Source organism: Palaemon carinicauda, chromosome 1 (genome assembly GCF_036898095.1).
Source record: "Palaemon carinicauda isolate YSFRI2023 chromosome 1, ASM3689809v2, whole genome shotgun sequence".
NCBI classification, from domain to species: domain Eukaryota; kingdom Metazoa; phylum Arthropoda; class Malacostraca; order Decapoda; family Palaemonidae; genus Palaemon; species Palaemon carinicauda.
The window spans coordinates 262,106,625-262,133,253 of record NC_090725.1 but is presented as its reverse complement, the minus strand read 5'-3'; the positions used below and the strand labels follow the sequence as shown (position 1 = coordinate 262,133,253).

At 38.7% G+C, this 26,629-nt stretch overlaps 1 protein-coding gene across 1 annotated transcript in view; it reads left to right on the top strand.

The window, feature by feature from the left end:
- The window catches only part of LOC137655697 (uncharacterized), a 123,816-nt gene that overhangs the window by 48,599 nt on the left and 48,588 nt on the right, over window positions 1–26,629 (top strand). Inside the window, exon 3 of the mRNA XM_068389689.1 lies at window positions 14,196–14,305. Coding sequence (XP_068245790.1) covers window positions 14,196–14,305 — 110 coding nt within the window. The remainder of the gene's footprint in view (window positions 1–14,195; window positions 14,306–26,629) is intronic.

Here is a 26,629-nt window from a genome sequence, read left to right as displayed (position 1 = left end):
AAAGCTTTACTGTAACTTTAACAGCTAGTTTCAGCTTTCACCAAAATGATACTCCTATGTAAAGCGCTCCAGGATTTTATAGTTAGGAAAAATACAAATTATTCTAAATTTGTCATACTGTATCAGTCATATTCTACCTAATGTTATTTGTAACAACTGAGGCAGTTATATACTGCCATATGAAAGTTGAAATGCAAGCAAAACAGCTGTTTTTATCCAAATCACTTATTCTTGACAAAGTTTTTCGTTCGGTAAAGATGCTTTTATCATTCATTCTCTTTTGCTTTTATACTTTATTGAACTAGAAGTTGGGATAAAGAGTGGGAGAAAAAGTCATAAGTTTATTGTAATTTGGTTTCAAAGAAGGAACTCATCGCATGAGATACATTATAAAAGGGATTTTGACGAAGGAAAAATCTTATTTCTGGGGAGAGACCTGTGGTAAGGAACAAAGGGAAAACCCACTTACATCATCGTTCAGCAGAATTGACAACAGCTCGTAACAGAGCGAGCACAAATCCGGGAACCAGACCATGTATTGGGCCTGGCCCGGTTCGTGGATAAAGGGGATGGAGCTGTGCGCATGAGACCGACAGAGGTCATGCCCAACGGGGTCGTTGAACGAGGCAGGGCATCCTTCGGCAGTACAACGGACCTTCTGTAAAAGAAAGGAGACATGAGTCTGGTGTTTCTTGAAACTCTGATAAGGGGATAAAAAACCCTATTATTCTAGAGTTCCGGCACTCACTGAATTCCCTAAGCACCAATATTGCATTTAACTAATAACCGAATATTACTTTTAAGATGATACCGCCCCATACCATTGTTGGCACTTTAATATTCAATTGTTTGTATATTTGTAATTTACCTAATGTCTGTTAATGACATAAGGATAAATAACTTAAAGCAATCTGCCGACTCCCGAGGGTCGGGGAAGCAGTGACATGCCCTTAAAATAAATATAAACACCAGCCTTAGCTAAAGGCAAGGCAAATATAAGTGTGAAGTGTATGGGCGACCTTCGGTGAAGCCGGAGAGTAATGAGATGTCCTGAATAATGCAGCCTTAGCTAAAGGCAAGGCAAATATAAGTGTGAAGTGTATGGGCGACCTCCGGTGACGCTGGAGGATAATGAGATGCCCTGAATAATTCAATTGTGGCTAATAATTCAATTGTGAAAGATATAAAAGCCAAGCCGCAGCTAAAGGCTAAGGCTTAGATCATAGCAAAGCGTATTTACGATCTCCGGTGAGGCCGGAGGGAGAAGAAAGGTCCTGAATAATTATTGTGAATACAAACACAATTGTAATAACAATGGCTATTGTGGATATGGCCGTGGCCTGAGACCGCAGTAAGGGCCACCGGAGGGTCGTATCTAAACAATATGAAGCCCGTCCCATGTAGTAAACAATATATAAATATAATAGAACGAAAGTCATTGAGAATCCCTCATGGCGGAGTAGAACTCAAGGCGGAGTGGAAAACGTTCATAACTACTCCCGAGCCGTAACGGGGAGAGGACGAAACACGGACCTAAAATAACGCTAACAATTGAAAAGTAACCAAAAATAAATAACTCGTAAGTTATCATACACCCAGAGGGGGAGAGGTGAGGGAGGGAGAACCCGTTGAACGCACAAAACGGAAAACGGGAAATCCGCTCACCCACCGGAGCTAAGAAAGAAAACGAGAGAAAGGGGTAACTCGTGACTGCGAACAGAAAACGGGGACCCCAAGCTCTCGCTCTCTTGGACACAACATCAGGACTAAAAATCACATAACACTATTATAAACGTATAAAATAAAAATGTACATCAAGATAAGACTACGAACGAAGAATAGCATCTGCTAAAACTTAAAATAAATAGCACAGTCGATTGACGAACGCCCCGGAGGGCCGGGTACTAAACAATAACAAAGCTAGACCGCTATCTCGTTCGTAGGCTGGACTTGCTAGCAAAAAGTACCATGAGCATAAAAACACAAAAATAATAACGGTTCTAAAGGCATAAGGCCAGGGACTTAACCAAGAACCTAAGTGACAGAGTACTAAACGGGCAGACAAAGATGAATTCCCAAACAAGTGAACAAACAATGGCCGCCGTGAAGGGCCAGACGGGAATAATAAAACAAACTATACTGGATATAAAACAAAAGCCCGGTACTATAAAAAGCTGTCAAAACAAACTATGGTACTTAACGTTGGAATGTGTGAAGATGGAGCTTCGGACATGACGAAATAAATCCACAAATGTTAAAAAAGGTCGAGAGCACCACAAAAAAATTCCACACTAACAAGTCCAAAAAGAAGGATGTAGTTCAGATGGCGCTCGCGTCGTGGCGTGGGTGGAGTGGCGCTGGTGGTTGGCTAGGGCCTTTGTATCGGCCCATCCCTTTGACGAAGGAATTAACTAAATGGAAGACAACCTGTGAATAGTGGATTTCACGCGCCTTTGCTTTATACACGACACCCAAAAGGTGCTCGCGCGAGGGTTGTAACCTCAGCATTCCATGCTTTTATCTTTCTCTGGTATAATTGGAAGGTTTTATCAGAAAAGGTATATAAGAAGGACTCTTTTCACCGGCCGCCACAGGTCGACCCAGAAAATTAATTTTTAATAATGAAAATTTGATGCTTGTATAATATGTTATATTGCAACTGCCACTGAGTATATGCGGTATTACTATCATTTACTTTATTGATTTTAAGCTTAAAAATTGCTATTTATAAACCAAAATAATTTAAATATGAAAAAACTTGAATTATCTACCCTCATAAACTCACGATATAAAGAAGAATCTGTGATATAGATTTACATATTTATAAATCCATGATGTACTAAGGGAGCAATAGGTGAATAGCTATATGTGTAATGATTAGAATAGTTAATATTACATGTTTAAAACAAATGACGTAATATGTCATGTTGGTTGGAAGAGCTAACCCTGGGATTTGCTGTAGTCATTCAAATTGTAAACCGGACATACAATGCAAGTCTCAGCAATTTGACATTCTTCTTAAACGTCAACACATTGTCTCATCGTGTGAAAGTTTGTGACGTCACCGGATGCAGGTGTCTTCCGATTTCGTCACGTGTCTAAAGTAAACCAAGCATACGATATCTGTGATATCGATAATTTAGTCAGTTCATATCTAAACTTCACCAGAATTGGTCATCTGGACCAACACAGCTTCCTCCAGTGATGGAGATGTTTAACTCTGTTGTTTTTATATAATAAAGACTTAAAAACTATTAAGATGTATTCATGTACCATTTAAATACATCTGAAAAACAACTCATACTATATGTGTGCTTATAACAGTAGCACGCCAATAAATGGTGGCAGCGATTAAACTCTAAGACAGCGGTTAAACTCTAAGAATTAGAGAAAAATCTTCAAGACTTCAAAATAATTGCTGTAAAACCAGAGAAATATCTTCAAGACTTCAACATAAAAGCTGTAAAACCAGAGAAAGATCTTCAAGACCTCAAAATAAAAGCTGTAAAACCTGAGAAAGATCTTCAAGAACTCGACATTATCTACAAGAATCTACAATTATGACTAAGTCCAACGGAAAAGCTAACATCAACATATGTTAGTATACAACCTGAATCTTCAATCAACATCCTAGGAAACCCAAGGACTGGCGTTCAACAATTGCAAGACATATCCAGGAAGAACTACATTCAACAAGAAACTAGAACGAGACATCGCTAACAAAACATCAAGAGAGAGAGAGAGAGAGAGAGGACGTGTCGACTTCATATATAAGCTAAGTACAGATATTTTGTATTCATTCCAGTTTGGGCAGTGAAGTGTAGTTATCACAAGTCGTTAGTCGATTATTACTGGGGTGAGTGAATTCCTAAACTTTGTTATAAGAAACTCCGAATTCTCATTTAGAATTTTTCTTTCTTTGTACTAATTCCTTTTTCTTTCAGAAACTCTTGGGGAAATGTTTTGGGATTAGTAACAGTGTTGGGGGAATTTGATTATACATATGCGTTTACGCAGTGGGCGTCTGTACTCATATAGATATTTTGATAGAATTGAAAGGGGTCAAAGAGATAGAAAAAAAAAAAATACAGCAGTCATGGCTCCTCCTGTCAGCCCTACCCCTGGACCTAGTGGTGTAGGCCAGGCTAATCCTCCTCCAATTGTGACGCTTGTAAATGCCAGGTCAGCAATCCTTTCCTTTTCAAGGTCGGGTCAACGGGTTCTTGCCACAAAATGTGGAGTCATGGATTTCATCCGTTGATGCCCATTTAAATGCCAAACAAATCGTAGATCCTTTTGTACAATTACAAGAAGCTAAAAGTTTTATAGATTTTTCTAAGGGGGATGCGAGTGCGTATTTAAGAGGTGTTTCATTTCAAGAAGCAGTTACTTGGGATGATTTCAAAGTTAGGTTACGCGCGATCTATGGGGGTGAGGAAGCCTTGGATGTAGTGTTAACGTTACGAAATACACTTAATCAAGCCACTATGAATCGGCTTAATGTTATTGAGAGAGCAGCTCTCATAGCTGATAGGCTTAACGAATATCAGGACATTTTAGGTAATTCCACTTGGGTTACTAACGATAACATCTCCGTGAAAGATTTTTTACGATTAATGTATTTAACTTGCATGACACTTATGTTGCCTGAAGCTTTAGTGCGGTGCTTTGATAAGAAGTTAATGCCTGCAAGTACGGAATTGGATGTCTATAAACAGATAAAGAAACACATGTCCAAGTGTCCAGATCTCGATCCCGTGTTAACTCAAGTTTTTGCTAAGAATGAAACAAAACCACAAACAGTGAACGTAATTAACAGTCCAGTAGCGGGAGTGACGTGTTACAACTGCAAACGTCAAGGTCACATAAGCGCAGACTGTAGAACGAAATTTTGCTCAGTTCACAACACAGCATCGCATTCTTATAGTCAATGTTACGCGCGTAAGACACAACAATATCCTAGAAATACACAGTCAATTCCACAGTCAGTTCCATATGGAAATAAAAAGAAAAATCCTCATTTTAACAATAAGAAGAAACAACAAAATGTCAATGCAGTTCAGAGTCCGAAACAAACAAACACTTCTTCAAATATCGCTGAGCCTGGGCCGTCAAACCAGACCTCGCAAGGTCAGTCTAATTTTCAGAATGTGCAGAGCAAAGCAAATACCACATAGTTAACTCTAGAGGGGAAGAGAGTGATGTTGGGTCAAGGTCATTTGTGTCAACATCAATAGTATTGAATAATCAATTTAATGTTTTATCAGATAATTGTGAGACAATAGATTTTCCTATGAAACACACGGCCGAATTAAGTAAAACAGTGCATGCTCCCGTAGATTTGCAACGAATTCATACAATAATAAGCCAAAATGAGTTACGGCCAACCTTATATGCTGTAAATTTAGAACACAAATCCTTTACGTTATTTTTTGACTCTGGTAGTCCACGTAATATTATGGATTTGAAGACACATCATTTGTTGTTTTCGAACTTTCCGATTGAAAAATCAGGAATTAGACTTTCAGGTATAGGAAATAATGAATTAAACGTCATAGGCATAACTCATATTCAGTTCAGAGTCGGTAATCGCACGTTTGCCGATACATTTGTTGTTGTAAAAAACATTAATATGTATCCAGCTGTAATTATAGGATACCCATCTATGGGAAATCAAAACATTATCTTAGCTCCTGCCAAGCACGGCGTGTATATCAAAGGGAAATTCTATAAGTCTTCTAATACCTTAAAGTCAGTTTTGGATAAAAAGGAGACGACAAATGTAACCGTAACGTACGTTGAAGAACCAATAACTTGTCTCACTAATAAAGAAATAATATACGCGACCCAGCAGAATTCTCGTTCACCCGTAATATCATCTTGCACGCAATCTATCGAACCAAACATACCTTCGAATTTAATAGTGCAAATAAAGAAAACACTACCGGGATCTGAAATATTAATCCTATCCGATACTTTGAAAACTAACGGATTGTCTGTCACACAAGCTATTTATACAGTAGGCTCACATCAGCAATGTAATATCGAAGTCTGTAATCATTTAAATAACACTTTAGTAATTCACAAAAATCAACATATCTTGGATGTAGAAGTTTATAAACATCGTATTCTTACCGTTGCTGAAATCAATCACTCAATCAGTTGCGGATGAATCCCTTTTGCGATCTATTAAAAATAAAATCAGTAAGGACATTCAAGACGAAGAAATTCAGCAGAAAATTTTTGAACTTTTAACTAAATATCAAGATGTCTTTTCCACTACGGATGGATCCTTAGGAAAAACAGATGTGATCGAGCATCAAATAAGGTTAAAGGACAAGCAGAAAATTATATATGTACCCTCGTACAGACTCCCTATGAAATTCCAGAATGAAATAAATGATGAAGTAGGTAAAATGTTAGAGGAAGGAGTCATTAGAAAATCAAACAGCCCTTATAATTTTCCTTTAATAGTTGTACCGAAAAAAGATCTGCGTCGACTTTTGTCGTCTAAACGAGGAAACGATCCCTGATCGATTCCCAGTGCCATGTACTGACGATATTTTGTCTTTGTTAGGTCAGAATAAATATTTTACCAGTTTGGACTTACTTAAAGGCTTTCACCAGATATCATTAGATGAAGATAGTATCCCATACACAGCCTTCAGCACAGCCAGGGGACATTATGAATTTTTGCGGATGCCTTTTGGTTTACGTTGTGCTCCTATAACATTTACAAGAATGATTAACATAGTGTTTGGAGACTTGTTAGGGGATATATTGCATGCCTATATGGATGATCTTGTAATCTTTTCCAACACCTTAGAAGAACATCTACGTAAGTTAGAACTAGTACTACAGAGATTAAGACAACATAACTTAAGGGTAAAGATTAGTAAGTGTGAATTTTTCAAAACAGAATTAATATATTTGGGTTTCATGGTGTCAAGCCAAGGTCTTAAAGTAGTCCATGATAAGGTGTCGGCTATACGTAATTTTCCCATACCTACTAATATCAAGGGAATACAGCAATTTCTGGGTTGTAGTGGATATTACAGGCGTTTTATACGCAACTATTCAATAATAGCCGCTCCTTTAACTGATCTTACGAAGAAGGGCGTAGATTTCATATGGTCTGAGCAACATCAACAGGCGTTTAATACTTTGAAAGATGAACTGTGTAGTTCTCCTATCTTAAAATTTCCTGACTTCGGTAAGGAATTCTTCATTGCAACAGACGCCTCAGACTTAGGAGTAGGAGGGGTATTGCTTCAGCAATATGATAAACAGTTTTTCCCGATAGCTTTCTATTCTCGAAAATTGAGAACTTCCGAAAGTAAGTATGCAGTAATAGACAAGGAAGGACTAGCTATTGTTAATTCGCTAGTGCATTTTAAGTTCATAATTTACGGTTATCCCGTTAAGGTTCTTACTGACCATAAACCACTAACAGAGTTCTTTAAAGGCTTCAACCACAGCCCTAAACGAACTCGGTGGCATTTGATCATTCAAGATTTTGGCGCAAGAATCGGGTATTTACCTGGGAAAGCAAATATCATTGCGGATGCATTATCACGCAACCCCGTGTCATCTTGTACGGAGCCTTTAGCTGAATTAATAGATATATCAACATCCATGCCTATTGTAAAAACAATATCTGAACAAGAAGATTTAGGCTGGAGCGCTGAATTGTTACAGACTGAGCAAAGGAAAGATCAGAAAATGGAAACAATTATAAATGCTTTGAAAGGCAATCATAAAGAAAAGGAATATATAAAGTATAAGCAGCAGAATTATATAATCAAAGATGATATTCTGTGTAGGACTGTGACAAGGAAAACCCGCAATACACCACATGTAACTAACGACCAGGTAGTAGTACCAATCTCACTTATTTCCACTGTCCTGAATTGGTTGCATTCAAATCCATTACATGGACACCCTGGGTTCTCATTAATGTCACAGAAAGCCAAATCATTGTTTTATTGGCATACAATGCTTACAGATATAAAAAGACACATAGCTAATTGTCGCACATGTCAGGAAAACAAAGGGCATACGAAAACACCTGTCAGCCTAGGAGCTTATCCTGTGCCCAATCAACCCTTTGAAAGAATACATTTAGATTTGTTAACAGGATTTTACGAGTCAGACAGAGGAAATAAGCACCTCTTAGTAATTATAGATGCTTTAACTCGATATACAGAACTAATAGCGCTTAAAACTAAAACTGCGATTGAATGCGCTAGGAAGTTTTACGAGTGTTACATTTGTAAACATGGAATTCCACACATGATAATCTCAGACTCGGGTGGTGAATTTAATAATCACTTTCTTACCTCATTGTGTGAATTCCTCAACATAAAGAAGATTAATACCATGATATATCACCCAGGGTCGAATGGGCTAGTGGAAAGAGCAAATAGGAAGATATTAAATATATTGAGGGTAACACTAGGGGGATCAGACCCCAACTGGGATATTGCAATACCGGCAGCACTGAGTACTCTGAATCATTCATATCATATATCAATTAAAATGTCACCGCATGAAGCATTGTATGGTACCCCAGTTAGAACACCTTTCCATGTATTAACGCCTACAACTAATCTATCAAATCCTTTAAAAGAATGTATAAATGCAAGTATAAGTCGATATGATATCCTTCGAAAGAATTTAGAAGAATCACAAATCATAATGAAAAGGAATCATGATAAAATAGCGAAACCAACTAAAACATATACCGTGGGTGATAACATCTATATTCAAATCAATGTCAGAAAAGGGCTCAACTATAAATTAACACCTAAGTTTGAAGGCCCATTTAACATTTTGGAAACATTAACGGCCAATAGGTTTAGAATTCAAAACGTAGCCCAACCCACGGATGAGAGAATAGTACCATTGGCTCACATAAGAAATTAAAAAGAAAAGAGAGGAAAAGAAGTGAGGGAAAATTCTGTTCTGTTTTATGTGATTAAAAGTTTTCTTTTTAATACAGGAGTAATTACATATATTTTTTCTCGTTACAGGTTTCCAAGATGAATTTTTTGTTGTTGGGAGTGATATTGTTCGCTCAGACATTTTTCTCGTATGGGATGAGTTCTAAGACTAAAAATATATATTTTAAATATGGCAATATAGTTGAAAGACAAGAAGACATTTTTATTACGTCAACCAACGTAATTGTAGAAGTGAATATGCAAGCAATTTTTCTTCAAGAGAATGATGTCATTAGCTTAAGAACCGCCATTTCAAGGTTTTCTGCATCATTGGATGAGTTGCATAGAAGACATTTTCATTTGACTACTAAGAGTTTGCTTGGATCAACATTAAAAGTTGCAGAGATGCTATCTGATGACTTGAAAAATAAGACTGGCGAGACAGGATCTTTGGCTTATGACCTTTTGATGTGGACTGTAGGACACGAACATAAAGAAAGACGGAATCCGTTCATTTATGCTGCATTAAGCATCTTTGGGTCTGTTGCAAGTTTAGGTTTAGGAATTTCCAATCGTCTTAAAATTAGTAATCAAAATAAGAAAATTGAGTTCTTGACTCATAAAGATGAATTGATTATGTCAGAACTAAGGGATCAGTTAGCTTCAATCAATAAAATTATGGATTTATTAAATGAACATTCAGATAATATCGTTCAAATTATGGAAGTACAGGATTTGTTGGCAACATTAACGTATTATGATTCAAAGATAGATCACATACATAACAGAATTACACATTTCATTGAGAAATCCAAGGATTATGTAGAAGCTATCACGTTAGCAACTAAAGGTGTATTGTCGCCCCATTTGTTGCCTATACGTTACTTAAAATTAATTCTGAAGAACGGAAGGGATAAACTAGGCTATGTTCCTTTGTTAGACGAACATAGGTTAGAATTTTATTACAGCCTAATTACAGTAAACGTAGATAATAACAAGATTAGGATTACAATTCCCTTTGATTCTTCTGATGCCTGGCAATCTTACAGGATATCACCATTTCCGACTCATGACGAATCACTCAAATCCAGTAATATCCAGTTTGACAGGACACGTATTGATTTCCCCAGACAAGGAAACATATACGGTCATTAAAGACTTAAATCAATTAACTCACTGTTCAGACGCAATGGATAGAAAAATATGTACAGCTGACTCATTTGAATTCCATAAAAACTTAATGGATTCATGCGAGTTAGGTATAGTGCTAGACGGTGCTCTCTCCCATACAAGTGAAAATTGTCTGGATAGGCTTTATCCCTTTGACAATAAGGAATTCAATTGCAGACTGAATAATGGCTCGTGGATACGATACGACAAGGACGGCTTCAATGTATCATGCCCTGACGGATCCACATCCTTTACACATATCTTCGTCGCAGCAGATGGTTGTGTCGGGACTTCCCCGAATTCCATGGTGACTGGTCTACGGACAATCATCAGAGAACGAGCCTACTTCGCGAACTTCACGTGGACCTCTACAATGCCAGCACTTCCTCTCCCATACAACGGACATGTGGCAAAGCGGTTGATGAAACTTACCGAAAAGGACCACCTGTCACCGACTTATAAAGAAATTCTTCACCCCATACTACTGGCTGGTTTGTGTTTCACGGTGGTGATATTTATCGCCGTGAACATCCTTGTTTGGCGTAGGTTACGGCACAGCAAGCAGCTAAAAAGGAATGAGTTGCATAGCCCCGACAATACCCCCTATTGGATCCAGTTCAAAGCTGTTTGAGTGGCCACCTCATTCGCTAAGGGAGTAATTTGTCGGGAAGATGTTTGTATGAAAAGCTGATTAGTACGCTAGTAATATGTAATTAAAGAAATTCTCTACATTTGCATTGTTAAAAATACATTTAAAACAACATTTAAAAAATAAATAAAATAAAAAAGGATATAAATCATTTTTTCTCTCGGCATCTAATAAAAATATATAAGCCGGAATGTTAAAAAAGAAAAGAGAAAAAAAAATAAATAATAATAAAATATATAACAGAATCTATGGGCATCTAATAAAATATATCAGCCCTATATATAAATATATATATATATATGTACGAAACCGTGGTACGTGTACGTACCAGGAATTCGTGTTTGTGCACTAAAAATTGAGTATTTTGTTTCTGACAAAGGTAACAATTATTCTTTATCAAGTTCCCGAATCATATGTAAGTCAGAATTTATTTTGTTTTTTGGTACCATGTAATCATTTGCTAGCAATGTACCATATATATGATCTTGGTTTTATCATGCATTTTTCTTTTTGCTTTGGTAATATCTTTTTTGTATGCATTATTGTTATTATTTTTTAATGTGCCTATTTGGACATTCGTCCTCAGTTGATTGTGGATAAAGTTAAACAAAGAATAATACGTATGTCCAGTCACACCTAATAACCATGTTTCGGCTTGTTGTTAAATTTTTGTAAAAAAAAAAAATTGAGATAGCTGGCCGAGCTTATGTAATGATTAGAATAGTTAATATTACATGTTTAAAACAAATGACGTAATATGTCATGTTGGTTGGAAGAGCTAACCCTGGGATTTGCTGTAGTCATTCAAATTGTAAACCGGACATACAATGCAAGTCTCAGCAATTTGACATTCTTCTTAAACGTCAACACATTGTCTCATCGTGTGAAAGTTTGTGACGTCACCGGATGCAGGTGTCTTCCGATTTCGTCACGTGTCTAAAGTAAACCAAGCATACGATATCTGTGATATCGATAATTTAGTCAGTTCATATCTAAACTTCACCAGAATTGGTCATCTGGACCAACACAGCTTCCTCCAGTGATGGAGATGTTTAACTCTGTTGTTTTTATATAATAAAGACTTAAAAACTATTAAGATGTATTCATGTACCATTTAAATACATCTGAAAAACAACTCATACTCAATGTGTGCTTATAACAGTAGCACGCCAATATATGGTGAGGGAGTACTGTATTGCCAGTGTAATTTGATACAGGCATTAAAGCTTAGTAACGAGATAAGTAACTATGTTTAAGCTGCTGAAAAGGGTGTTATCCACCTGATGTAATCCACAAGTTTAGTCAGGTTATTAATTAAGGTTACCCGTCTAACGCATTCAAGAATTTTTTTTGGCAGCTATGTATGTAGATATACTTGTTGTTGCTCTGCCTTGAATTGAGTGAAACTTTTTCCACTTGTATTATTATGGCTGTTGGACTGTTTGTTAAAGTTTTAATTTGGACACTAACAAGAATAAAAGTGAGCAATGTGGGTGAGCATGATTGGAAAGTTTTGTGGAAAATTATTTCATCCTTACCTATCAAGGAAAAACCATTGAGTATCGAGGATAAAACTTGTTCCTGATATTGTAATAAAACAATTTAACCATTCTATGTTAACAGCACAAGGTAAGAAACATATACTGTACTGCATCGTACTAAGCAGTACAGCACAATGTATATGCAATAAGTTCAGCATCTGATAAAATTCATATGCTAAGGTTAATTATTTAGCTTATATATATTTTTGTTATGTGGCTTTTGCCTAAAGTAAATCTAGCTTTACAAACCAACCCACTCAGCACCATTGGTATTCAGAAAGGATCTTTACTGCAACATAAGTATTCTGTATCGTAAGTGTTTATGGGTGTCTTTGCCATTAGCCTCATGTTAGGTATGATTCCGGTCTTCAGAACCCAAGTAAGGAGCTCCAATATCTTACATCCCTGGTAAGGGTCCTGATCCTACTCAGTCATTTCAGTCTCCCTGTTCAACTGCTGCAAGTAGGGATGTACCTATCATGCCATTGGGTAATATTATAGCAATATGGGGAATAACCCTACAAAAAATATTCTAAAGGATGCTTACAGATTATGTACCTTTTAAGGACCATCACCCTTATTTCTCACACAACCACCTAATTGTTTCTATTACTCCAGAATTTCTGAAAGCCCTTGCCACATTGGACAATGTGGAAACAATATTAAAACAAGCTTTGGAAGTTTTAAAGCTTTTATTGTCGCCTAGCTCCGGTGGAGAAACCAACTGTTTGTCAAGGTTGGTTTTTTGATCTCTTAAAAATAGTCTGCCATTCAGACTTATATCAAGATGGAATCTGTTTAGTCTGTGTTGGATTTCAAGAGAGAGGATGACTTCTTGCTTTAGGTGAACTTTGATATATACTTCCAAACAATTATTCATAATCCAAAATACACATCCATCATTTCTTCCAGAAGTACTTTGATCAATTCAAAGCTTAGTATGACTGCTCAGGTATTTCTGCTAGTGTTCATCTTGATTTAAGCATGACCCCATTCACATTAAATATATATTTTTATTTCAGTGATCTGCTGTTTTTGGCTTTCTCGGAAATGTAGGCTGTTTAAGAACAGAGATTGCTTCTTGATTTTGTCACAATCTAGGTGTGATAAACTGGGAAAATTTCATTCATGTCCAAGATCACTCGCTTGAACATGTTCAGTGAGGCGTCAGAAAATTCCGTGTCGGCTGGAACAAACAGCTTGATATTAGCGGGTCATTTTTCATCACCTGTCATCCATGAAAAAGCTTGTACCTCATGGATACCTCCATCAGTGTTTGTTTATGTGGTTTTTAAAACTATCTTTGTTTTCCTGCAACGATTCACTATCTGCTCTCGGGTAAAATGTGAGTTGTGACCTTAGTAGGTAGGTGGTTTAATATGTGGAGATTTCTTTTGGGAATTCTGATGAACCACAAACCTCCAGAGAAGCTTCTGTTCTTGGACACATCAACATCCTTGAAAGGCATGCAGCATTGCTAGCCATGTAACCATTCCAGAACTGAGTGATGGTCCATTAGTTAACATTAATGAGCAACAGCACAACTGAATTGGCATACATAAACAAGCAGGGGGAATGATATCCATCTCCCTCTGTCAGTCAAGTTGGACTGTTCAACCACTTGACTTTTACTTAGTGTAATTGCGAGTGTTTCGCTGGTTGCACCTTAGTGCTGAATTAACTCTGGGCCATATTAGTCAAAATCAGTAAGAGGTGAGAAATTCACTGGGTTGTAAGCTTAAACTATCTTATGACAAATTATAGTAATTCATCAAAGTTTTAAATTTATTGATGTGTGTGATAAATAATGGGATATTTGTAGAACTATTTTTTAAATTGTTTTTTTACATTTATTCTATAAATATTTAAATGACATGTATTTATTTCTTTCAGTCTTGCTTGGAGGTGCTATCTATATACTAAATTGCTTAAAACTGGTACAATAAAGCTCCTGATATGTTTACAGAAGATCCGGTGTTTTGCTCATAGTTACAATAGATCAGGTAAGCTGGAAATTTATTTGAATTTTTGCCTTTTAACACAACATTTCAGGAACCTGATACCCATGAAAAGTTTTTTATACACTGTACAGGCTGCTGTACCAAGTTATGATTGGCATAAAACTTTTGCAAAATTCATTTGTTCCGACACTAAACAAACCTATAGCTATTTAATAAGGATTATCTTTCGGCGAAGCTGGAAGACTAGCCATTAAGACTTTAATGCAGTGTGGCAACCACCCAACCACTTGTTAGTGGGAGGGTGGAGAGGAGTAGCCTATGGGTTACTGGGTACCCTACTTACTCATACATCAGTGGGATTACACCACTTTTTTCTTTTGGCTTTGGAGAGAACGGACGTGTCTGCTCTCTGCTCCCGCAAAAGACTTGGCCATACAGACCATTGCTTTCCATTCTTTCTCATTTTCAGGTGATTGTTCTTCTTGACGCTCCTCATACGAATTTGTCCAGGGCCTGAAGGGGTACTCACATCACCTTCATGTTCCCAGTCAAGACTGACCCCCCATTCTGTGTCCGACCTGCAGAGGACGTCGCTGCGAGCAGGGTTCCACCTGGGATAAGTATAGGGAATGGTCTGCCTCCCAGTGGGAGAAGTTTTGGCTCTGGTAAAAGAAGTAGTCTACGAGAGACCCTTTGCCTTCGGGGTCTTCCTTTAGGGCTAAGAGACCTTGGACTACTACTTCTCACACCCGACCTCTTCCCAGAGCCCCTCCTCGGTTTGTATCTTCCGAGTGACAGTCGAGTAGGAGTCCAGTAATCCCTCACCTATCGCGGTTAATGGGGACCAGAACCGACCGTGATAGGTGAAAAACAGCGAAGTAGGTTCCCTCCCTATTTTTGGAATACGTAAATTTTGTTTATGTACTTGTACATGTACATATAATAAAAATTAGTGTATATTAACCCTATAAATGTAATGTTATCATTAGAACATTAAAGAATTATGTAAATGAATATTGATAATATAAATTATATACTGTACATAAAATAAAGTACTGTACTGTATAAATACTGTAATATAAATACAGTATTTAGTACATTACATATACTGTATGTACATTTACAGGTAAATGATATAAATAGAGTTTAAGTGTACATGTACATACATATGTAGATATAAACAGTATACATGTATATACTGTAGATATGTTTTTAAAACTTTTGTTCTTAAAACAAGATACGTAACTCACCTCTTAACAATGACGATGATCTTGATAAATGATGATGATCTTGATAAATGACGATGAAACACCTGTGCAGTATGATGGAGGTGAAGAGGATGGAGATGATTTACTGCACAGGTTAATGAGAGCTTTACTGCTCCTCAGATGACGCCTCATTGTCAGTTGATAGAGGCGGTGGATCGTCAACGACAGCTTCCAATAGAGCTGGAGAAACTGCAGGAGGCGGCGTAGTGGCTCCATGGGAAGCCGGAGAGTCAGCAGGAGGAGTATCTGATGCTTCTGCAGAAGGTCGTGATGGGAAGTTGTTGACGTTTTTTTATCTGAGCAAAGATGCTCTTGTACAACGCCATTACACCGTCAATACGGTCACTAAATTCGGTGGCTCTGACCATATTATCATCGATTTCCGGCGCTCTTTGTTGCGGAGCCTGTGCCATGTTGCAGAGCTCTTGCAGGTTGTCCAAGGTAAGGCCACGTTCTTCAGCTTCGTCGTCGTCACCGACATCGGCTGCCTCTTCTTCTTCCTCACTCACTGATCTTGTCATTTCGAAAATGTCCTCGTTGGTTAGAGGCTCTGAGTGGCACTCAATCAGTGAGTTGACGTCATCGGTCATTGGCTACTAACCGTACCAGTCTCACAGCCTTATCTACGGCGGAGTGGTGAACTTCGTCTGGCGTAAAGCCCTCGTCTGGCCACAATTTTTTCCTACTTGCATTTAATGTTTCCGTTTCATCTCATTAAGAGCTATCTGAATGTTGGCCAGGCACGTTGCAATGTTGTACAGTATTCCCGCCAATATCTCGAGGCTGAAGTCCTCGTCATCTTCATCGATGGAGGAGATGAGGCCCTCCATTGTGGATCTCAAGTAGATGGCCTTGATGGCCCGAATGACCCCCTGATCCATTGGTTGTATGAGGGAAGTGGTGTTGGGGGCAGGAACTCCACTTGGACCCTGTCATAATGCCGATCCATTGCATGTCCGCCTGCACAGTCCATCAAGAGAGGACCTTAAAGGGCAGCCCATTCTCCGCGAGGTACAGCTTCACCTGTGGGATAAAGCAGTTCATGAACCAGTTGAGTGTGAGGGCTTTAGTTATCCTTGCCTTTTTATTACTCATCCAGTAGACGGGCAGCAAGGCTTTGTTTTTGTTTTTCAAAGCCCGAGGATTCATGGACTTGTAAATTAAGCCGGGCTTGAGCATGAAGCCTGCGGCATTCCCGCACGTGAGGAGAGTGACGCGATCTTTGTGGGCCTTGAACCCTGGCTTCTTTACTTCGTCCTTGTAAAGGAATGTCCAGGACGGTATCCTCTTCCAGTAGAGGACAGTCTTATCCATATTGAACACCTGCTCTGGGAGATGGCCACCTTCTTTAATTAATTTCGGGAACTCGTCCTCGATGTAACGAAGAGCTGCCTCTTGGTCTGCCGAGGCGGCCTCCCCATACAAAGGAACGCTGCGAAGGCCAAACCTCCTCTTGAATTTCTCGAACCAGCCCTTGCTGGCAACAAAACCACGTTTTTTTCGTGGGGCAGGATCATCACCTTCGTCGTCTTTGTTAGATTTTCCTTCAGGAACTAGGCTATCATACAGGGTTTTGGCTTTCGTTCGAATCATGTTGGTATCGAGACTAACCTTCTTTTCCCAACAGTCCGATATCCACATTGATAATGCATTCTCCATTTGCACAATCGTCTTATTACGAGGAGTTACAACGAGCTTAGTGTCCTTGGAGAACGTTATTGAGGCAGGTTTACGTATTTTCATTTCATCTTTTTTTATGTAGCCAACCGTCGATTCATTCACTCCGTAAATGGGGGCAACAGACGCATAGCCACTGCCTGCCTTAAGCATGTCCAATAATTTTACTTTCTTGTTCACCGTCATCATTTTTCTCTTCTTCTTACGTTCACTAGAGGATGTAGAGGGTAGAGGAAGTTTAGGACCCATTTTAAAGGGCGTCACAAGTACTATTTTACACTAAAAAGCTCAAGAAAACAGCTAAAAGTTCCACGCGAAGCGAGAGAGAGCAATGAATGCGGTCTTCTTTCGCTGGACGCACGGCAGGGAGAGATGCCGGGTAAAGCGTCTCGGCGGCTTGGCCAATCAGCTTGCGAGATTCTGGAGCCGAGATGGCCAGCAAATCAGAGAGGTGGATTTTGAGTTGCATGCCATCTCCGTGTTGATACCTGTTGACATCTCGTCTCCTGTTGATGCTCTGGCTGTGCGAGGCCCGTCTCTCATGTTCCCCTTTTCCAGCTAGTTCTCTTTGTGATCAGCGCTCCTGTGTACCTTCTCATCAACGAAATGCTGCTGACGACAAGTCCTCCCACCATCCTCGGACGTCTTCCTCCTCCAGGGACTGTAGTCCTCTATGTTCATCTTCCTTCAGGCAGCGCTTCAGTTCAAGAGATCGGCGATCTTCTCGTCGGTCTCCTCGTGATCGTCATATTCCGGCTTGTGCTCGTCACTCAACACTATGATTGTCACTCGCCTGACCAGTGTTCTCCTGTTGTGGTGGATTGCCCTTCTCCAGCTGTATGCTTGCCTTCTGCGTGTTGTTCGTCAGGACGAGACCTTTCAACGTGTCGTTCGCCATCTCGTCCTCCCTGACAATCTCCCATCAGACGACGCTCTCGTGCCCAGCGTTCTTTAGTGCACCTCTCGCCATCTCGTTGTTCACCTGGACGCTGTTCACCTTCCCGCAGGTCACAGACACGGGGATCTCCTGCTCGTCGATCGCCAGCTCATCAGCTCTTTCCATCTCATCATGCTGCCCTTCATCACTCTCCGACGTGACGCTCTCCAGCTTGTTGCTCGCCAACTTGCCGCTCACTAGCTCATTGCTGTCCGATGCGTCGATCGCCAGCTCGTCAATTTTCTATGGAACGCCCGCTGATACGTTACTCGCCAATGTGTCACTTGTCATCACGTTGCTCACCTACCGCCTACTAGACTATCTCCAGCATAGCGCTCACCAATGCGTCGATCCCCTTCTCGCCATTCATCTGCTCGCAGATCTCCAGCGCGGGATCGTCAATTTCCAGCTCGTCGAAGGTCTCCAATGTCTTCCTAGCCTTCTTTTCCACATTCTTTATCTCTTGTTCATGAATCGAGGGCTCCCACACAGGATTTGGATGTTCCCGCTCACTTTTCATGAGCTCCCACGAACTTTTCACGAGCTTTCATGAGCAAGGAGGGTCCTACAGAGGCCTTGACTTGTGTAGCAGAAGGCCTGTTCTGTTTCCAGAAGGCTTCAAAGAACCTCCAAATAAGTACACTGGCATGCGTACCTCCTCGGATCTCCCTAGAAGAGTCTCGGAGGAGGATCTCTAGATGCCTGTTCCCAATCCATCTTCCCCTCAGGTTCAAGCTCTGAAGTGACGCCCTGCAAGGAAGCGCTCTCCACCTCAAAGCTTCCCCAAGGACACCCCTGACCTGTTATCTATCTATGAACAGCCGTCTTGTTTTGGCAACCTTATTAAGGCTGTCGAGCTAGTCCTGGTAGGCTCGACCCAGCTGGCGCAAATTCCACCCTGACAGAGGCCTCTTCTAGATGATAAGATATCTGTGGAGGAAACACACTATTCTGAAATCATTTAAGAGTAAGAGAGCGTACTTGAGATACAGTAAAAATTTGGTTTTACATTTCATTGGGAATGAGTCATGACCTATGTTAACTTTACTTAAAATATTCAAAATCAACTCATTTTCATACTTTGAACACGCTGATTCTACATCTGTTTTTGGAGGACTTCCTAAAGATGGAAATTTTTTAATCTTTATGCAGTCTCTGCCATTTGGATGTAGCCTGTAACTAGGGTTGCTAGAGCAATATGATGATCTTTCAGTGTTCACGCAAGTGTGTTCACAGCCACCATTATTGACACTGCATTCATTCCTATGTGGAAGAAATGTTTTATATTTTGGGGTGAATAATCCTGGAGTGCACGAGGAAAGTCTATCCAGTGATGGCAAACTTTAACTTTGTGCCCTATTAATTGTATAGGACACGTCATCTCTGGGTTGTCATTAACAAGAAATAGATCGTGCAGTGTATTTTTATGCTTCTGTTTTTTATGATGTATCAATATTGGAAAGAAAAAGAAAATCCTTTTTCAAACTTTTTAAACTTATGGACATGTAATTTTTTTTCATGCTATTTTTGCTTAATGTCTTTTTCATTCACATTAACTGTTCCCGACTAAATAAAAAATTTACTCTATATTGTTTAAAAAATAAATAAATAAATAAAACAGTCGTACCAGTTTTGATGTTTGGCTTTTGGGTTTTTAGCTAATTATCTTTACATCCCTATCTATTTACTGTGTATGTTTTGCTATTTAGCAATTGGGTTGTTATGCAATTGTATTTACAGCCCTATCTATTTACAGAACTGATTGGTATTCTGTTATTAAGTGCTGTGTACTAGGTTGTGGGCTTTGTGTGTGCTTAGCAATAAATAAAGGCTCATTTTTTCACCTGCGAGTATTGTGTATTGTCTACTGAATCCAGCCCTTACCTCCTTACTGGAGCTCTATTTTGATCCAGAACTTTCACTCCTACATTTTTACCCCTTATTGACAGAAGATAATTTTTTGCCTAGCTGTAAGGAGGGTAATTTTACCATTTTTAGTTATGCAAGGAGTGTCCTTCAAGCTTTAGAAGTTTTTAATTCTAGTAACCCTCTAGTTTTAAAGATTTTAAAATGGCTTTTTATTATTGGTCGGAGAGGTATAATGGTTCAATTTTGTTTGGTTCCAGCACATGTAGAAGTGTCTGGGAATGAGAAGGCAGATTTACTGGCGAAGAATGCTGCATCCGAGTTGATACCAAGAAGGTATCCTATTCCCTTTAATGATTTCCTACCTAACATCAGGAAATAGTTTTGTAATCGTTGGCAACAGCACTGGGATGGTCTAGATGGTAATAAGATGAGAGAGGTAACAAATGTCATATCTCCTTGGAGATATAACACGATGCCCCGAAAATGGGAAATGTCTCTTTGTCGTCACCGTATTGGTCACACACGGTTGACACAAGTTTCTTCTGAAGGGCCAACACCAACCGTATTGCGACGACTGTTTAGTACCTTTAATAGTGAGGCATTTGTTGATCGATTGCCCCAATTATAATAGATATCTGTTTGAGGCTCGAGGTGAGGAGGGCAGGTTCATCCTTGCCAAGATCCTTGGACTTGATGTGTCGTACAGTGCTAGTGGCATTTTTAAATTGATATCAGAAGCAGGTCTTCTTAATGCTATTTAACTTTTATAACATATTTACTTCTAGTGGCATTTTAAATTTATATCAGAAGTAGGTCTTCTTAATGCTATTTAACTTTTATAACACATTTACTTCTCTGGTTTTAATTGAATATTCTTTTAATCTTGAGGAGGTGGATCAGTTTAAGTACTTTGGGTTTGTTGTAGCAGCAAATGGTGGAGTGGAAGCAGATGTACGTCAGAGAGTGAATGAAGGTTGCAAAGTTTTGGGGGCAGTTAAGGGAGTAGTAAAAAATAGAGGGTTGGGCATGAATGTAAAGAAAGTTTTATATGAGAAAGTGATTGTACCAACTGTGATGTATGGATCGGAGTTGTGGGGAATGAAAGTGATGGAGAGACAGAAATTGAATGTGTTTGAGATGAAGTGTCTAAGGAGTATGGTTGGTGTATCTCGAGTAGATAGAGTTAGGAACGAAGTGGTGAGGGTGAGAACTGGTGTAAGAAATGAGTTAGCAGCTAGAGTGGATATGAATGTGTTGAGGTGGGTTGGCCATGTTGAGAGAATGGAAAATGGCTGTCTGCTAAAGAAGGTGATGAATGCAAGAGTTGATGGGAGAAGTACAAGAGGAAGGCCAAGGTTTTGGGTGGATGGATGGAGTGAAGAAAGATCTGGGTGATAGGAGGATAGATGTGAGAGAGGCAAGAGAGCGTGCTAGAAATAGGAATGAATGGCGAGCGATTGTGACGCAGTTCCGGTAGGCCCTGCTGCTTCCTCCGGTGCCTTAGATGACCGCGGAGGTAGCAGCAGTAGAGGATTCAGCATTATGAAGCTTCATCTGTGGTGGATAACGGGGGAGGGTGGGCTGTGGCACCCTAGCAGTACCAGCTGAACTCGGTTGGGTCCCTTGTCAGGCTGGGAGGAACGTAGAGAGTAGAGGTCCCCTTTTTGTTTTGTTTCATTTGTTGATGTCGGCTACCCCCCAAAATTGGGGGAAGTGCCTTGGTATATGTATGTGTATGTTATTTTTAATAAACTATATCGGCGTCAATGACCTTCGATGTCAGGATGCCAGAAAACTTCAAATCAATCAATCAGTAGTCCAGGTTTCTGGGCTTCCAGACATCCTTTCTCATACCCATTTTTTTTTAAGAGAAGAATCTTAGGCTATTAGCAATCTTTTCATATAAAACTTTGTTGACAGAACCTATCAAGTGATCTTTTAATGTGTGTTTAGACTCAAACATGATACAAGATTACTTAATCCTTTGCTTTGCAACAACCATCCTTACCAACTCCCTGATAGTCAAGGGCATCATTTCAGATTTTTTTTTTTTTTGGGGGGGGGCACTTTTTTTTTAGCCAAATAAGCACGGTATTTCAGCCAAATTCATGTACTCAAACTACCGTTCATTTGTCTCACCATCATTGGTGCTTAAGTAAATAAATGAACTAAACATACAAGGATCAAGAAACAAAATATATCAAAGAAATATCATATATTTATGAGTGCACATTTGTGAAGAAAACAATTTTTCTTTATCTACATTTTAATGAATATATATTTTATGGTTCAAACTAGAACCACTGGCTGGCAATGCAGGACATTAATGAAAGTTATGAAACAATTGGATCATAAATGTAATGGAATTTTTATCAAGATTGTGAAATGAAAACAATTCGATAATTTTAGTACCAATGAAAATTGAAAATAGAATAAAATAAAAGTAATAATGTTAGTAATTTGAGTACCATAATGCTAATAAGATTATATAAAGTTTGTCGATTATATTCCTAGATAGAATTACGGTACATCAATGGGTACCGGCAGTGTCTCGTGCAAACAAAATCTTTTACCAGTTATTCTAAATTGAATAACGTAATCACATGTTTTTCTTTGGCCATCAACAACAAAGATGATAGCCGGTCATCTCCGGTTGTAGTTTGCAAATAGTTCTTCATGTGCTTATCACAGAAAAAAAAATCTTGTTACTAGCAGTAGTGACAGGAATGGTTAACAAGACTTTAAGGATAGCCAACAACTCATAAAACGCAACTGGTAAGGTATTTAGAGAAAAGTACACATCAAATAGGTTTCTTTGTTTCTTTTGTTCTAAGAATGCCTTTGCAGAATGAATCTGTGAAACCAAGAGGACTGAATCAATTTATGCACTGTATTACTGTGCAAGCAGGGTTAGATTTTCCTCATCAAAGAACTGCTTTGATTGAAAGTCAAATGTAGAGAGAGATTGAAGTAAATTAATGTTATTGCTGAGGCTGTGGTCAAATTCAGAAGTGCACTTATCTATTACTGGCAAATACAAATCTGTCTTCAAATTTTGTTTCAGATTGATGTTCTGAGCTGATGCCAATTGCCCACACCGCTTCTTGTAGGCTACTTCTTAAGTCTGTTTGATGTTGCTGGTTTATCAATTCCAAGTTTTTTTAGCAAACACTTGTGCTCATATTTACTAAATTTGTTTTTGTTGATGTAATTAGATCTACAGTCTTATCAATGGATATGAAGTTGTTCTGACTGACAATTTGTTTGCATTAACATTTCTCGGCAACAAACGGAAAACTATGAATCTCCAAGATTCCAATTTTAAGTTTAGGCCAAATGCTTCCACTGAAGCTTCATTACTTGACTCAAATATAGAATTTAGTATTGCAAGAATAGCTTCATATCACATAGAATTTTGTAAAAACTCATGTACTAATAGAACCATCTAGTTTGATCATCATCATCTCTTACTACGCCTATTGACGCCAAGGGCCATCTAGTTACAACTGTTCTTTAATTCTTGTACTTGTTGTCCCAACAACTTTCGTAATATAACAAAAAGCTCTTGTCTTGAATTGCTATTTAAAACATAGTTATACAAAGTGTATGGTTGAGAAGAAATCTGCAGAGTCATCGAGGTTCTTTATACAGTCAATGAGGACTAGATTGAGCCTATTTGCATAGCAATATATGTACAGTAGATGGCATAGGGAACTTTCTCTGCTATACGAGCGTGAACTCTTGAAGTCCATCCACTCACAACGCTCACCCCATTATAGCACTTTGCTATGCAATTTGACAGTTCTAATCCTGACTCATTTAACTTCTTCTGAATGATACTTGCAAGGGATTCTACATTTAGTTTTTACATGTGATAGATACCACAACATCTGGATTATTTTTCCATCAAAAAACCTGATTATTATGCTTAATTGCTCTTTTCTTGACAGATCTCTTGTCTCATCTACTAGTATAGAAAAATACTTTGCCTTTTTAATTTGTGTAGATACATTTTTAAGAATTTTATTTGCAAACACCTGTATTAAGTCATTTTGATATATGGGGGATGTGTAGTGGCCATTCCTTATCAACACCTTTTTGCGCAAAATTCCATTTGTGTCTGCTAACATATCGAGTGTCTCATAGAAGTTTCCTCTGTTTTCTGAAGTTTCACTTTCATCATGGCCACAGAAGGCTAAACCCTGCCTACCCAGTAAACTTGTGACACGCAGCAAACACTTCACATGTTTTCTGTTTGCCTCTACTTCTTTGACCTGCGGGCATCAATTTTGTTTTTGATTGAACTCTTCTTTTCTTTCGACTGCCTTAAAATTCAACCAACTACTCATGGCATTTCCATCTTTCACGTTTAGAAGGTTTTTTTATATAAGTTTGAGGAATACTTCCATCATCTATCCAACTTCAAAAAATGTTTGCTTACCATGAGTTTCACTTCTTTAAAAGTCACCGTTTTAATGTTCGCTAGTCTTCATCACAAAAAACATTTATAATAAAGTTTGTCGTTAAAGTGATGACACATTTGAATTTCGGTAGGAATAATGGAAAACCAGCTGTTGTTACTTCTTGGGGTTTTGGGATTGAGAGGGCAAAGTGAGGCTTGGGGGGGCCAGTTGAATCTCTTAGGGGCAATTGACCCCCCCAAATGATGCCCCTGCTGATGGTGCTTGAATAATTGACCAAATTGGATAATTCACTTATTACGATAAAAATAGTTACTCCAGAAAGCTATGTTTTTAATAATCTTAGCATTGGGGACAAGTCAATGAATATGCAGTATTGGGTAGAGAACATAAGTTTCTCACCATCACTTCTGGCCATTTCCTGATTCTGAATCTGGTTTCATATTTTTGAACCAAATAAGAGTTCCGAGGTGGAAAATACTATATTGGCTTTACATTCTAAAGATAGTAATCTCTGCCCTGTGCCTACCCTGTAATCATAATTGCAGATCCACATTTTCCGAAGGTACTGTAGCATATTTCAAAATACCCTGACAAACAAGTCCCTGTCAACACAGCCTACACAGCCTATCTGTTTTTCATGACCTCCCTCATCAGTAAAGTTTTGAACTCCTTTACATCCATAAAATCAATTAAATGGAAAAGATAGGTTTCACATTGTCATTTATTGTCAATATGCAATTTTGGTATACCCAGAGCTTTATGGGTTGGTCTGGGCATAGGGGTTTTATTAGAAATTCCCTGAAACAGATCCATGCTATACAACATGCATGAGTAGTGCTCGGCTCCTTTGTAGCATCTGTGGGTGGTAGGATATTGGATAGAAGAGAAGGATCCTCAACTGGGTCCCTTAGCAGAAGCACCATGATGGTCATTTAGCTCCTTCCCCAAGGATCTCTCATAAGGTGAGTTGTGGGTTTGTTAGTCTTTTCCTTTCATTTTTACAAGCATTTATTGGGATATTTATTTGGTTTCCTGTGACTTTGCCTCTATGGTACATGACTCTATATTAGTGTTGCTCTGGTTAGTCCTTTGGTGACCACACAGTATCTTAACCCTAAAAAAATTATTTTAACAAAAGAAAAAAATATTATTGAGGAGTAGCTGTGTGGTCCCCAAACACCTCTCACCTCCTTAGGCTCATGAATCTGTTGGCTGGGTGGGAGGCAAGTGCTCATGTGGCATTGGCTCTAGTATTAGTATTGGTTTATTGAAGATGAAGTGTCATAGGTTAGCTGAAGAATTCATCACTGGAGGTGCTGTGAAGGGTGTAATAGACCATGAACCCATGGATTCCCTAATGCTTACCGTGTCCCTGCTTTGATATAGTGGCCTTAGAGCTAGAAAACAATATTTTTTGGTATTTTTTGTCATATTAGATTCCCTGTTCTACCTGTTGTTTTTATTCCTTGTTCTAATCTGTTGGGTACCTTCCCAAAAATAGGAATTTTCCTTTAAAACCTTTTTTTCAAAACGCTATTTTTTTAGTTTTAAACCTTACTTTAGTAAGTTTGTTTAAACCTTGTTTTTGTAAGTTATTTTTTGGGGCTCTAGCTGTGTCTTCCTGATGGAAGGTTCCTATAGGTAGCTTTCTAAGGGATATTTGGCTACAGTGATATTCCCAGAGAATTAACCTTTAGGTCTCCAGAATTCTAACTCCTGACACGAATATCCTTAAATTTTCTCTTAAGGATATCGCATAATATCAGGGGACGTATATCTTGATACGACACATAGCAATCTTCACCCCGAATAGCGTTTTTGTTTCGAGGGGGAAGAGTGGCAAAAATAGAAGGGGAGCTGTTATCAAGGTTACCCTTCCTCCCCTACTACTATTGAGTATCTAGATGGCGCTGAATCCAAGATGGCGCTCATTCTTATTTTCGTAGCGGTTTCGCACGGTGGTGTTCCCTGTTGATCTAACGTTTTTGATCGCTTTTGAGAGGATTTAATATGTAATCTCCAGCTTCTTTTGTCACTGGAAAGTTAAGTATTTATTCTTTGCAGTGTATAATTTTTAGCTCCTGCTTCACAGTGAAATAAGTGTAATTTATTGTGTTAAGGAGCTAGGCCTGTCACCGGAGGCGCCATGGGCGCTGTCGTTCGTTATGCATGTGTTATTTAGTTAGCAGAA